This window comes from Brachypodium distachyon, chromosome 4 (genome assembly GCF_000005505.3).
Source record: "Brachypodium distachyon strain Bd21 chromosome 4, Brachypodium_distachyon_v3.0, whole genome shotgun sequence".
Taxonomy (NCBI): Eukaryota; Viridiplantae; Streptophyta; class Magnoliopsida; order Poales; family Poaceae; genus Brachypodium; species Brachypodium distachyon.
Genome location: NC_016134.3, coordinates 38,425,527 through 38,439,744, shown reverse-complemented (window position 1 = coordinate 38,439,744; position 14,218 = coordinate 38,425,527). Strand labels below are relative to the sequence as shown.

Sequence of the window (14,218 nt, the reverse complement as noted above, 5' to 3'; positions counted from 1 at the left end):
CAAACCATTTCATCATTAAAGGACTGCAGTTTGTATTCTCTGATCTTGTTTGGTGGAGGTGCAGAGATTTGTTTACTTTACTTTATTCAGGCCTGAGAGCAGAGCAGGCAAAGGATAACATTCACATCCGATTTACAGTAATTCTATACATCTTATTCAAAGCAAAACGTGCAGCCTGGGGTGGGGGTGCCTTCTCGACGTCCATGGACGCGCCGCAGCTGCGCCCGCCCGACGTTGCCGCTCCCCACATCTGCCCCCTGCTGCGCCGCCACTATCGCTGGGGCTTGCCCGCCCCGTCGAGGGCTCCGGGTCCCTGCTCCAATCACCGCCGCCCTGCACCAAAACATCAGGCCGACGGCACCACCTACCCGATGCCTTAGGACGCACCTTCCGGGATTTCCTGCTCCAATCACCGCCGCCCGCCAACTCCGTTCCTCATTTGGCGCAGGATGAGGAACGAGAACGAGAACTATTCGCTCGGTTTCGAGAGACGAGAGGACCACGAGGGAGTAGGGACGCCCGACGGCTTGCTAGCCCATATGGGCCTGGGCCGAAATTTCGTGAGAACCATAACGATTGAGGTCTTTTACAATACCTTTAAATCTTTGTGAACCATCCATTTTAATAGATCCGAATGCCAATATTGATTTTGTGATGGTGATAAAAACAAGAGTATAAAAAATGCATGGAAGGGCAATAAAAGGTTTTTTACGGTACCTTTTGATACTAAGGTAAGAAAGGAGCAGTGGAACGTTGATTATCAGGGGCAGTTTAGACTTTTGACGTGCAACTGTTTTTTCCTGGTAATCACTGTAGGCCTGACCGGAGGAAGCCCATCAGGCCCAAAACTGCGATCGTTCGCATCTCGCCCCATCGTGAGAAAAAACGCAGCGTCGCTCCTCCCGTGATCCCGTCGCCATCACCCATAAAAGACTTGCAATAATACTAGTGGAGTGCCGCAGGTTGCTACGGATTAACAAACTCGTGTACAATTTTTATATCCCTACCTCACCGCATGCAAATATAATAAAAAGTAATTAATAAAATAAAAATAAATTAAAAGAATGAAGTCATCATGAGTCATGTAATAATAATAATAATAATAATAATAATAATAATAATAATATGAAATACATACGTAACTATTCATTTTTTCTGATGATTTTTGCTGAGAAGTCACCATAGAGATAAGTTGACGTGCTTGTCTGTTGGACGTTAATCGAATGGCATCAAGTGTCCTGAGGAGGAAGTGGGGGATGTTATGTAGACGTTAATCCAATGTCTCTGATGCTTCACAGAGATTTAAGGTTTTTACTTACAAAACAGTCGCATGAGATAAGACCACACGGTTTTGGTCATATGATTTTTATTTAGAGATAAGTTGATTGCATGCTTAGCCGTTGGATCTGAATCATACTGTAAGATTTTGGACTGAAGATGAAGAGTAGAGAGTAGGGATGGCTTACAAATAGTAATCCCATGGCTCCGATACTATTGACTGATATTTAAGCATTTTGTTTAGAAATTAACCGTTTGAGATATAGACATGTCCATCGAAAAACTACATTTAGTTGATACAAACTTGGGATAACATATGCGCCCTCCGTCCCATATTAAGTGCCGAAAGATTACATATATCCAGACGTATTTTAGTACATAGTGTTGGGTTTGCCCAAAGATCAGTCACGTGAAGACGCACATGATCGGGAATTTATTTGGCCAGAGGCACCTGTCGTGTCTCTCTTTTTATTTCTTCTCAATATCCCAAATCTCACGTTACAAAAGCTGACCCTGGTGCATCAATATATACAACGAAAATCACCTAATCCTAATAGGACTAGGACTTAAGTGCAAAGCTAATTAGACTCGTACTAGTGCTACTACTCGAACTCAGGACGGACCAATCCTAAACGGACTCATACAACAAGATTATTCTAACAATCTCCCCCTAATCTTGACTTGCCGTCTCTTCGTGCTCCCCCTGAACTTGACTCTCCGCAGCTTCATGACTTGTCGACTACACTCAACGTATGATCCAGACTCCCAGTCACGCTAGCTCCCGCATGGACTACACCGTCCACACCTAGCGCAATATGTGCTAGCTAAACCCATAGCTCCACGTAGAGACATGTCCTCATTGAAGAGACTCACCTTCATTGGTACATCTCCCCACTATACGCTTGAGCTTCCGTCTTCTCATCGAGACACACAGATGACACCCGCCACCTTGTCTGCACGCACGTCTTCGCCCTCAGTGATACACCTCACCGGACAGCCCTTCGACCGTTACGTACTTCCGCTGCAACAGAGTCCCACACAGACGAGCACTTGGACACAACCACGACTCACAGACGCTGACCTGGACGTACATATGCAGCTTGACCCGATGTCGAGTACTTTCCGACGATCAGGATGATCTCCCGTTACTAGGAGATCGGTCCACCACAATGACAACTCGATCCAATCCATTGCACTCCACTCCGCCGATTGATCGCTTCAATCCACGGACGCCGCTCCGCCACCGTTGCCCGCCCCGAGGCGCTAGCACATCGCCTCCCCAGGGCAAGCACGTCTTCAAATCTTGGACCTCACTCTGATACCAAATGTTGGGTTTGCCCAAAGATCAGTTACATGAAGACGTACACGATCGAGAATTTATTTGGCCAGAGGCACCTGTCGTGCCTCTCTTTTTATTTCTTCTCAATATCTCAAATCCCACGTTACAAAAGCTGACCCTGGTGCATCTATATATACACCCAAAATCACCTAATCCTAATAGGACTAGGACTTAATGTGCAAAGGTAATTAGACTCGTACTAGTGCTAGTACTCGAACTCAGGACAGACCAATCCTAAACGGACTCATACAACAAGATTATTCTAACAGATAGATACATCCATTTTTAGACAAATTTGAGTCGCTTAATCTGGGACGGAAGGAATATATCATTTCAAAATTGACAAGAGCGAAAATGTCTAAATATAATTGTAATACATGTACCTTAAATAGGAATCCGTATTTATGAGTAGCAAACTACGGGCTATCATGTTTTTTCTGCGTAAAAATTAATACATCCAACCTCATTAAAATTATTTTAATTATGGTCTGTATTTAGCAAAATTAGCATGAATTATTTTGACGAAAAACACAACATTAGCAACAATTAAAGAATAGGTGAGACGTACGGAAAAAAAATAAAAAATAGAAATAAACCTGTACTCACGGTCTCACCCACTCACTCACCCTCTGAGCTCGCTCACACCTCCCTCATTGTCTCGTCCAGGATTTCATCCACCCTCCCTGCCGGCGTGCTCCTGCCACAGCCCCCACTCACCCTTTGTGTCGGGGCGTGCCGCCGTCGTCGACTTGACTGGCCAGCGCAACCGTCGATTCCGTCGGCTCGGCCGTCCAGGAGCTCCGTCCCGACTTCCCGGTCTCGGTCCTCAGTCCTCGGCGGCCTCCCTCCTGTTTCCTATCCCCCGGTCTCCTCCAGTACACCCTGCGCCGCCGGCCCATCGGTCAGAGCATGGGGCGCTTCCGGTCCGCGTCGACCTCGCGCCGCCACTGGTGCTGACTGACTCGTCAACGCCTGTTGGTCTCGCCCTAGAGCATGCCACATGGCAGCTAGTGGAACGAGACGCGATGACGGCGGTCATGGTCGAGGAGCAGGAGATATTAAGTGTTATGGCCATCGTGGTATTGTTCTTTCACACCTTATGGCATTCATATGGTTTCATGCTATTTTTGGTTCTGATATATGATTTACATTTTTTAATGACTTTTTTGCCTCCTATTTCCTTTTAAAGATCTTAGAGCTATATCTATGTCGTGACACTTGTATTTGTTGGAATTTTGGGTTAGGCCCAAGGCCCAATCTGAAATTAATTCCTGAAAAATCTCAAAAGCCCATTCATGTAGTGGGATGAGGAAGTGGGAATAGTCCCACATTGCTAGTTTAGGGGGAGTTGGACCAATATATAAGGTATGTTGGTTCTCACCTCTTGAGCAAGTGAGTAAGGGAAATTTCTACGCGCGCTCCTCCGGGACGTGCTTATCTTTTTGGCAGTCGGAATCCGTTGCGGACGCGTAATAAATCCCGATAATTGCGGAGTCGATTTTGGTTTCCTAAACCGAACCGAAGTCCGCATGCGTGCCTATATAATAAGATTACCCCGACCTCCGGACGAACGACGCCACAACCCTAGCCGTCACGCCCACGATCCAATCTCGTTGTTCGTTGGCAACTGCTGCTCCATCCCGTCGACTGTGTGCACAGATCGCCGGGAGAGCAGGCCTCGGAACCCCGACCTTCGAGATCCTGCCCGGGAGACGGTCGATAAGGTTTTTGGGGAGCGTTCTCACGCGACTGCTCGCTTCTTCACGTCTCTGTTTCGTCGGCATCTTCATCACCAATGGCCGACGACCTCGGAGATCCCGCGGCTCAGGCACAACTCCAAGCACAGCAGCAGGCTGCCCAACTCCAAGCCCAGGCAACTGCTGCTGCACAGGCGCAAGCGCATGCACTGGCCGCTGCTCAGGAAGTAGTCAAGGCTGCAGCTGCAGCTAGCGTGAACATCGACGCCACCGGACTTGTCACCGACCTCAACAAACAAACACAAGAAGAGCACAGCACCGTACGTAATCTGCTCTTTCTTGTTGATTTTGATTAGTAGTTCTATTATTCATGCCGTGAAATTAGATGAGTTTTATTGCTGTGCGTTGCTATTTAATTTGTCTAGTTTGCATGATATAATGTGCTACATGTTTTACACACTGCCTTTCTGGATTAAATATTCATCGAAATTACCTAATTTATCAACAGTATTTTTGCAGATAGAGCCCATTGTTAGCGAAAACCTGCCATTTGGGTTTGATTCAAGCACATGCCGCAGCGTGTAAGTCTTGTTACTTATTGCTTTTGGTAACCTTATGGCCTAATTACTGCTTTACTAGGAGAATTGTTAATTTATGTAAATAAATACTTGTCTGTAAACATGGGCTCAAATAGCAAACTCAAACTGAACTTTTTCTTCGGATCTCTTGATGATTTGGATCAAATTTTCTTCTGTTTGTTGTAACATAAAGATGCACATTCTTTCGTTGATATTCTGAATAGGTATGTTGGCAACATCCATCTGCAAGTTACGGATTCACTACTCCACGAAGTCTTTCAAAGTATCGGTCCAGTAGAAGGGTGCAAATTCATCAGAAAAGAAAAGGTGACTTCAACAAATTAGCTGAGTATTTTTTTTTATATATACCATGTTTTTATATGATATATACCATCTTTTCCTTTCAAAGTATCGTTACTGAGCAATCCCTGAGTTTACCATTCGTCTGGACTTTCTAAGTTTCTTCTTATGTGAACAGGTGGTTTCCTTGTTGTTTGGTGGTGGTGAAATCTCAACACCAGCCCAGACATTTGAGAAATGGGTGTCACTGGTACGTAAGCGGAGTGGGACATTCCGTCCATCTGGGTTCCCTCGTCGGAGTTCACGGATTGAAGTTATTCCAAGTGGAAGCTTCTCACTGTTTAGTACGGCAGAATTAAGGTTGCTTGTTTAAATTGATCTACATCCTAATGTTGTTGATGCTGTTTCTAGGTATGGAGTAGAGATTTATAGTCGGAATGCTGAACGGAGTACTGGGAAGTATCCTGATGTTGTTGATGCTGTTTCTAGGTATGCTCCTCCTATTTTTCACCTACAAATTGTTTGAAGTTCTGTCTTATAGCTAATCTATGCACCTATTAGGTTAGAGAGCTGTTTACAAGTGTATAGCTAATCTTTGCACCTATCTGTTTGCTTTAAATTGCGTGAGATAATTTTCTATAAGTCCTATTGCAGCTTGTTTAAATGTTAGCTTATTTCTGTAGGCAACAAGGTTGAAAAGCTTTGTGGCCTTTGCAACATTACACTGAACAAGACTGCAGTCTTTGGTGACACCAGTGCATCTGCTATTAACTTGGTATTTATTTCAAATTTCATCAATATGTCTTCATTATTTATGTTTGACAGTTTTGCTATTTATTATTTACGTTGTCTTAGGTACAGAGATAGATTGTTCTTATAGAGTTGTGCAGAAATTAGTGCAGTTTGGAACCGAGACAACATGTTTACTCCTGTTGCAACATGCAGGTAATTTCCTTATATTTGCGGTCGAACTTGAAAGATCCAGGAGGGAATGTATTAGATGAAAGATCTGGTATGTTTCTGTCCTCTAGTCCTTGTAGGTTTCCATAGTATTGAAAGCAATACATAATGCAATGATCAAGTTTGATTCTTAATTAAACTGTTACCTTGATAATGGGATGATTTCCTGATCTTCTCCTATCAATACCATGTAATATGTTCTCTTCCTAGTTTTAGTTCTTCTCATTCTAAGTCAGATGTCGGTCGTCCTCTGCAAGACTAAGAGTTGTTCTTTTTTATTCTTTCAGAGATTGATTATGTGAAAGTATTAAACAGAATGCTTCCACGAGATATACGTGTAATAGGTTGGTGTCCTGTTGCAGCAGACTTTCTTGCAAGGTTAGCTTGAATTCTTTGTTTTAGTATGGTCAAGTGTAAGAGGTTGTGATCCAATATTATAGCATAACTAATAAGTAACAAAAGGAGTAATACAATAAGAGTTGTGATACTTTAATGCCTAATTTTAAGAAGGTCCACGCCATTCATGGTGGTCATGGATGTTCTTCACTATTTTTTTGGGTAATAGTTATGCAGAATATTTCCCAGCCTTTTATGAGGTCAGTTCTCGCCTGCCCCGGAGGCCGCGGCACCCCTACTTGTTTTTTCCAGTGCATGTCTAGCCTTGTGCATATGAATGCCATTGTTCCAGTGTGCTTGTGCATATGAATGCAAGATTGTTGAAATCAAGCTCTGCTGATGGCTGTTTATTCTTGCAGGTCATTTTAACATCTCTATGGGGGATCTTTGCCCAGAGGTCACGGATGCTGCTTTGTTTGCTTTTTTTCTTGGCATATTCTACCTGCTCGTAAGTGTTTTATAGATCTGTCCATCTCTTCCATTTGTACATTATATTCCATCTTATTACTGAAGCTGGGTAACTTGTGCAGAGATGCTAGGGTTATATTGTACAGATATGCTAGAGTTAGAATCTATGGATACACTGTCTAAGAGAGCTTTAAGACGGAGTAGTTTGAAGATGGTGCAAAATACACTGTCTAAGAGAGCTTTAAGACGGAGTAGTTTGAAGATGGTGCAAGGACAACTTGATGTGCCTTGCATATCATTAAACTCTTAAGTTCTGTTGGCAAATTTGATTTCCCCACAGAAAGACTGCGTGTACAACGGCAGCGAAGACAGGCAAGCATATTTAATTGTTTCCGGATATCTTTAGCATGTGTGCTTATTCTAACTACCTTCATAATTCTGCTATCCAGGCAAATGTTCTAGAAGAGTTACTTATCTTCCCAGCATATCGAGAGTAAAGTATGAGCGAAACATTGCAGATTGTTCTTGCTAAGCTAAAAGATACAGAGGTAGGCATATTTCTACAATCTTCTGTCATGGTACTGATCATATCGTGCAAGGTAAATTGCACTCCATCTAAGTCATGTATGAGTACCACTTAGGAAGTTCTCCCTAGAAGTTGGCATCTGAATTATACTGCACAAGTAGAAAATTAAAAAGTCTTGTCTCATAACATATATGATTCTTTTTTTTTTAAACTAAGATATGATTCTGATTCTATAGTCCATAAGGAAATTCATTTTTTCTTCTTTTAAAGTAAACCTTAGCATCTTTAGAACCCAACTAACAAAATATTGATTCGACAAATTATGTTTAACTATATTATTTCCCATGTGATTGTATCTTTGCACTTTGTTTAATTAACTTCTGGTTTGTGTACAGGCTCACCAGGATTGATAGTTTGAAAACAAAAATATTCACTATTAGCTGCACTCAGCGAAGGTCAGTATTATTTCTGCTGTTTTAATACCTCAATATGAATCCATGCTTCAGGGCTATTTTGTTGTGAGTTGAATTGTTCATCTTTACTACCATATCTGTGAAAACACAAGCATGCTAAATTTAGAGATGACGACAGCTAGGTCCTGATTCTTCGGTGGTTTTCTACTTGTGTTATTTTCTTCTCATCTTCTATTTCTCTTACATGCATTTGTCGTTAGAACTTGGTCTCCCAAGCATCATAGAACTTGGTCTCCCATTCGACATCTCGAAAAATGTATGGGGAAAGGGCAGCAATTGGAACAGTGAAAGCAGTCCAGATCTCCAATCATAAATTGACAGCTAGGACCTGAACTTATGTGGTTAATTGTTGCAGCCTTCCGGTTAGGCTAAGCTTTCTTGATTCCTGAATACAGGAAAACTCAAGTAGAGCCAAACTTACAGGCTCAAAATATATCTTAATATATAATGGTATTTTCAAAACAGTACAGAACAATGTCTATTTATTTTCAGATTGATCAAGACAGAGAGAAATTGAACATCTTTCAGATTGAAAATATAATGGTTCAGCTGTTGGCATGTCTATTTATTTTCAGATATGAACATGCTTCATATTAAAAATATGATTGGAGATCACATGGCAGTGCTCTTAACATGGAACTAAAATGTATTTCAACCATAGATAGACAGTACCCATGTCACACCACTCCAACTTGAACCATAAAGGACACCAGAGTAAGTAATGTTCATGCTAAGAATAATGATGGGCAGCAGAAACAACAAAGTAATGGTAGACAATGTCTCAAAAAAGAAGGTAAAACAGGAGATTCCATGCCACACAAAGAGAGTGAGATTTTGCTAGCATGAAGCAATGTTTACATTGTTCTGAATTTCACATCGTCTAAACAGATTCCATGGATTAAACACTGACCATTATATCAGTTTGTACATATCAGTTTACTGAAATTGGTTGCTTATTTCGGTGGTGAAATTTAACTGAAAAATTATTGTGGTCACTTATATGAACAGACCAAAGCTTTTGGTGGGAAGTAATTTATTCTTGACACATACATAATGCCAGCTTTTGGTGGATACTTTTAATGGAGTAAACTGGTATACTATAGATTGCATAGCACCATAGTACATGACAAGGGAGTTATATTTATGCAGCCTTCACCTTTGGTTTGGCTTTGAGGAATCTTGATTAAAGGAAAACTCCAAGTAGAGCCACACCAGGCAAGGAAACAATTAATTTTGGACACATATATTTCCAGAAAGTAAATTGTTAGAAATTGCTAATAAGATAAGAATTACCAAGGCGATTTATTGGTGAAATCGGAGTGTTTAACGGCATTGCGCGGAAAACAGAGAGGCCAATATAGCATGACTAACAAGTTACAAAAGGAGTAAATTTAAGAAGGTCCACGACATTCACTGGTGCTCATGGTTCTCCACAGCCTATTTTTTTTCAGAAGCTCTCTCGAGCTTGTTTCTTATGCACTTTATGAAATGAAGGGTGACCTCGTTGAAATCAGTAATAGGCCTGCAAGGATAGTACACAAACCAGGAAATCAGTAATTTATGTGCAAATAATCGTTTGAAATGTCATATGGGTACATGAACAACAAACCAAGGGTCCTAGGAAAAGAAGCAGGCCATAATTTCGGTCATTACCGTCAGTTCTGATGGCGAACACAGGTGATGACGTCCCCGGTTGGGAGGCATGCGACGCTGGAGCGCTCGACGCCAGGCCGTTGGCAGAATGATCCGGGCAGGGTAGTGTGATGGATTCGGGGCATGGGGTGCATTTCCTAGCTGCCAGTCTCGCTCTATCTAGCTCCCTTTTACGGGCACTGCTGGCCTCCTTCTCCTCTGGCGTTTGTTTATCCCGGCTAGCTCTGTCTAGCTCCCTTCGGCGGGCATTGGTGGCCTCCTTCTCCTCTGCCGTTTGTTTATCCCGGCATGCTCTTTGTCGCTCCCTTCTACGGGCATTGATGGCCTCCCTCTCCTCGGGTCTTGCTTATCTCGGCGTGCCTGGTCTCGCTCCCTTCCAGCCTGATTTTTTTTCCCTTAATGTCTGTGGAGAATGAACCAAATTCAGTGATGTTTGAGCTTCCTGACATTGTTATACACAGCACAAAATTTGAAATTAATCACCGAAGAAAGGAAGTATATCCAATGTACCATATCATTTTGCAAACATTGACATCAAATGAAGCCTATTTTAAGAATATGGAAAGTACCTCGTGTGGAATTGGAGGGCTGAGTATATATGTTAGTAACATCCTCGAGGGCAGCTCGGCTGCGATTAGTAAATCCAACATCTAGCCGCAAACCGTCGTCTGAAATTACACAGTACATTGAAAATCAGTATGGAATAGTTTAGACGATAATCATATATCTAACATTAATAACCGAATAAAGTATGGCTACCATTTGAAATTTCTGCACGCTGTGTTGCATCCTGAATTGTGAGAGTACTTCGGGTTGGATGCTGAGCTGTCAATTCGCAAAGGAAGTATATCCAACGTGAGCGTTCAATTCGCAAAGCAATCACACTCTAAGAAAATACTTTATCTAGCTGGTGTCTATATGTGGAAATTGACACAAATCACATAATCTTGATTTGGTTGAAAAAGTATTTTCTTCCCAAACTCAAGAAAAGGCCTGAACGTTTTTCCTTGCTTATAGTTTGAAAAATCCTTGTTCTGGATGCAGGATATTCGACAGGACAATCAGTTTCAAAGGGCCACTGCTAGCAAAGGTACTTATTTTCCACAAATATTTTATTAAATGCATGCAGTATTATTCTTTTGTATTAAGAGAAGTGCATGGAAGTCCTAGTATCCATTTCTCTTATGGAATGGTGATTTAAGGGGTTTTGCATTTATGTTTCTAAAAATAAAAACCGTTTTCCTTGCATGACTTGGTGAGTCAACAACAGCTGCTCTTCTAGTTTCCTGCTTATGGTTTTTGTTGGGTGTAGTTGTCGAGACTGAGTCGGCTTTACGTCATAAAGCGAGAATAGAGAGGCATCAACGCACCACTGAGCGTGTGGTATACCCACTATTCTTTTTCTCTTTTTACTGTAGTGCCACACATTTGTAAATATTTTTATGCAGATAGGCAATTGAATGCAGAACTAAAAATAATATCATTTTGCCTCTTCTCTTTCCCTGGCAGATTCTTGGACCTGACAGTGGTTGGCAGCCAGTGCCACTTACAGATCTCATTACAACTGTTGCTGTGAAGAAAGCCTACAGGAAGGCAACTCTCTGTGTTCATCCAGATAAATTACATCAAAGGGGTGCTACAATCAGACAGAAGTACATCTGTGAGAAGGTTTTCGATCTTCTCAAGGTTCGTGCTCTCCACACACTTTTAGTAGACTATCTGGTGCCTCAGTCTTTAAATTGCATATGCGCAAAGCCTACAGGAATGGCGAGAAGGATAATCATATGGTGCCAAAGAAACAGGAATGGCGAGAAGGTTGTGGCTGACACGGTCTTTGTGAATCTCCGATGCCCGGTAATAATTTCTCTGGCGAACTACAGATGCAATTCTATGATATCATTTGATTCATCAAATAAGCTGCTCGGAGTACCAACGATCACAAATCGATTAATATATTTGTACAAAGATAATTGCTAACCCAGATGCTTTTCATAGTGGCAAGTACCTTGAGGCGAACTGGATGGCTGAGCACGTGGTGGTTGATTTTCGTTTCCCGACAGCCGTGGTGGTTGATTAGACATGGTGGTGGGAGAACAAAACGAGGTCGTCGACGCCTGGAGCTCGCGAGGAGCAGTGATGGCGGTCGTCAACACGTCAAGCACTGCTATCCCGCTAGGAAGAAGGCAGGTCGAGTGGAGATAAGCGCGCCTGATACTCAGGACGTTGTTCTTATGATTCTGGGCGAGGGGAGAATTTCTGTGAGATTGATTTTCAGGACGTTGTTCGTTGGATTTTCAGGACGTTATTCTTTTGATTCTGGGCGAGTGGAGAATTTCTGGAGATTGATTGATTCTTTCCATGATTAATCGATTTGTGTCCTCATTAAGTGGGGGTGGGAGGACGTACCGAGATTGATGGGAAGCGTTTTTTCTGCCGATGGGGTGTGTCTACCAATGGTGAGACTCTGATCTAAGGAATAGCAAAGATAGCAAAAGAACTCTTGCGATGCTACGGAACAACGGAAAGCGTATAGCCGGTGGAGAGGAAGTCTGGACATTGATTTTTTGATTGGATTGATTTCCATACTGAGATTGATACCGAGATTTTTTGTTTGGGTTCGGATTGATTTCCATACTGAGATGGATACGAAGAATTTTGAATTTCATGCTAACGAGATTGATTTATTTTATGACTGTTCGTATTATGTTGTGACAAATTTGGACCGTACGATAACTTCCGGTAAATCTAAACTGTAGAATTTTTGCAATTGAAATCGTGAATAAGGCAGGAGGAAAAGAAAATAAGAGACAATGACACGTTGATTGTAATTTTAACGAAATTGACCGACCAACACTGACCAACGACGCCACCGTCATTACCGATTCTAATTTAATATATTATAATAGATAAAGATATTTTTACAAGAGCAAAAGGAGCCTGAGCTCTTGCAAGAGCAGAGCCACTCGCGCGCACACAAAAAAAAATCTCTTTAATCGATTAAAGTACGCCGCTTTTGCAGGAACCATCATTCTTGCTGTGCTCGATCAAGCTTGCTGGGATTCAGTGGACGGTGCAATCATTCGGCACCGAGTCCACTTCGACAGGTTCTTTACAGCTGCGCCAAATCTTTGGCCCGAATGCTGGCTCGCTTGGAACAGGCTGTCGCCGCGGTGCCGCGGGCTGCAGTGTCATGGTCATTAACAATTGGGTTAGGCTGGGAATCTTTGAAAGGGCTAGAGTGCTAGACCGCCGAGGTTGCCGCGACGTCAAGATTAGGCTAAGGATTAGCCGAGCTAACCGGAACGGCGGCAGCTTTTCGGGAACATTTCCCGGGGAAGTACTGCTTGCCCTTGGTCAAAGCTTTAAGGACTCGTGTCGAAAAACTTGAAGGGCTGATAAGCTGCACAAGGTTAAATATGTTCATGTCTTGAATCTCAGTTTTTTTAGAAACATCTGACTTATCGATTCAATATACAAAGTACAAAATGTCGAGAAAACTAAAATAAAAACCGACGACAAGATTCCTAATGAAACTATAAGTTACATCAAGATTTTTCGAAACAAAAATAAATTTGTATTTTCGTTATTTTGGTCTTCTTCCTTGTCGGTTCGGTGACGGATCTGCGTTTCGACAACCTGACTTGCAAGGGGTGTGTTTCCGGCCAAAGTGCGTTCGACGATAATAGGTTCTCATCGGTTGCCAAAGTGCGATGAGCGATTCATGCGGCTATTCAAAACCTACAAGGTTAGTCCAGCTTGTGCAGGTCTGGTCTTCTGCAGTTTCATCACGAAAAACATAGAGAGATTTCAAGATGCGGATAGCGGATCTAGAGTTTTTTACTTCAAAGAATCTTGATGTAACTTATAGTTTTATTAGGGTTCTTCGTTGTCGGTTTTTATTTCAGTTTAGTCGATACTTAAAGTCAGATGTTTAAAAAAAAAAGCCGCGGCAGTTAGAAATCTCTGGAAGAACAAAACATTAGTGGACCTTTCTAGAATGTGATTCATCCGATCCTGTTCGTTGCAACATGAAGATAAGAAAAGGTGGGAATTCAGGCACTTGACATTCCCTATACTTGTCAAGCAATGATGTTTTTTAGGACTAATGATGTACAGTTTCATATTAAGTGACGAAATATTACATGTATCTAGACGTTTTTTGGTATAGATACATTCATATTTAGACAAATTTAAGTCACTTAATATGTGACGGGGGAGTACTTCTCGAAAGTTTATTATGTCGGATGTTATGACTGAAATTCGTTTATTGTACTCCAGAGTGCAGACCTTTGAAAGATTGATTATCATCTTGATGTTTCAGTTCAGTGGCTGAGATATTATCTATTGTCTTATGCAATCGATTTTTTTTCATCGACTTCTTCTGTGCTTATGATCTACTCCGTATAGATGAAGCCTTAGATTTTATGGGAAGAGAAAGTACAGGGGCTGAATTTTCCTGTCCTGTCCGAACTGCAGGATTCTGCTGCGATAGTTTGTGGCAATATGAGAAATTCCCAGGTAGCTACTGATTTTTCTTTTGAGGAACAGTCAGGAGCACTGCCTTTTCATTAAGAAGAGAGCAACAAATATTTACAGATTTTTTTTTAGGA

At 41.9% G+C, this 14,218-nt stretch overlaps 1 protein-coding gene and 2 long non-coding RNA genes across 12 annotated transcripts; 2 read left to right on the top strand and 1 right to left on the bottom strand.

The window, feature by feature from the left end:
* Positions 1–3,246: 3,246 nt before the first annotated feature.
* LOC104585111 (tRNA pseudouridine(38/39) synthase-like) lies at positions 3,247–11,990 on the top strand. 10 transcript variants are annotated; one of them, XM_024462850.1, is made up of 8 exons: positions 5,204–5,219; positions 5,371–5,442; positions 5,604–5,681; positions 5,876–5,967; positions 6,138–6,204; positions 6,440–6,530; positions 6,908–6,996; positions 7,079–7,099. In XM_024462850.1, the coding sequence occupies exons 3-7, from the start codon at positions 5,630–5,632 to the stop codon at positions 6,915–6,917; spliced, it is 312 nt and encodes a 103-aa protein (XP_024318618.1). In that variant the 5' UTR covers positions 5,204–5,219; positions 5,371–5,442; positions 5,604–5,629; the 3' UTR covers positions 6,918–6,996; positions 7,079–7,099. The 10 variants fall into 10 exon arrangements, 7 of the variants coding, with proteins under 7 accessions (XP_014757600.1, XP_014757601.1, XP_014757599.1 ...); XM_024462849.1 differs by lacking the exons at positions 6,440–6,530; positions 7,079–7,099 and adding an exon at positions 11,712–11,990; XM_014902114.1 differs by lacking the exons at positions 5,204–5,219; positions 5,371–5,442; positions 5,604–5,681; ... (1 more) ...; positions 6,138–6,204; positions 6,440–6,530 and adding exons at positions 3,247–3,696; positions 4,834–4,895; positions 5,117–5,186; positions 7,222–7,326 and having other exon boundaries at positions 7,079–7,170.
* On the top strand, positions 7,406–11,462 carry LOC112272341. Its single transcript, XR_002966001.1, has 6 exons — positions 7,406–7,504; positions 7,878–7,937; positions 10,653–10,698; positions 10,921–10,991; positions 11,118–11,294; positions 11,371–11,462. It is a non-coding gene; the product is annotated as an uncharacterized LOC112272341 (long non-coding RNA).
* Positions 11,070–11,756, bottom strand: LOC106866619. The gene is made up of 2 exons (XR_001407543.2): positions 11,614–11,756; positions 11,070–11,525 (listed from the first exon to the last, which is right to left on the bottom strand). It is a non-coding gene; the product is annotated as an uncharacterized LOC106866619 (long non-coding RNA).
* Positions 11,991–14,218: the final 2,228 nt, after the last annotated feature.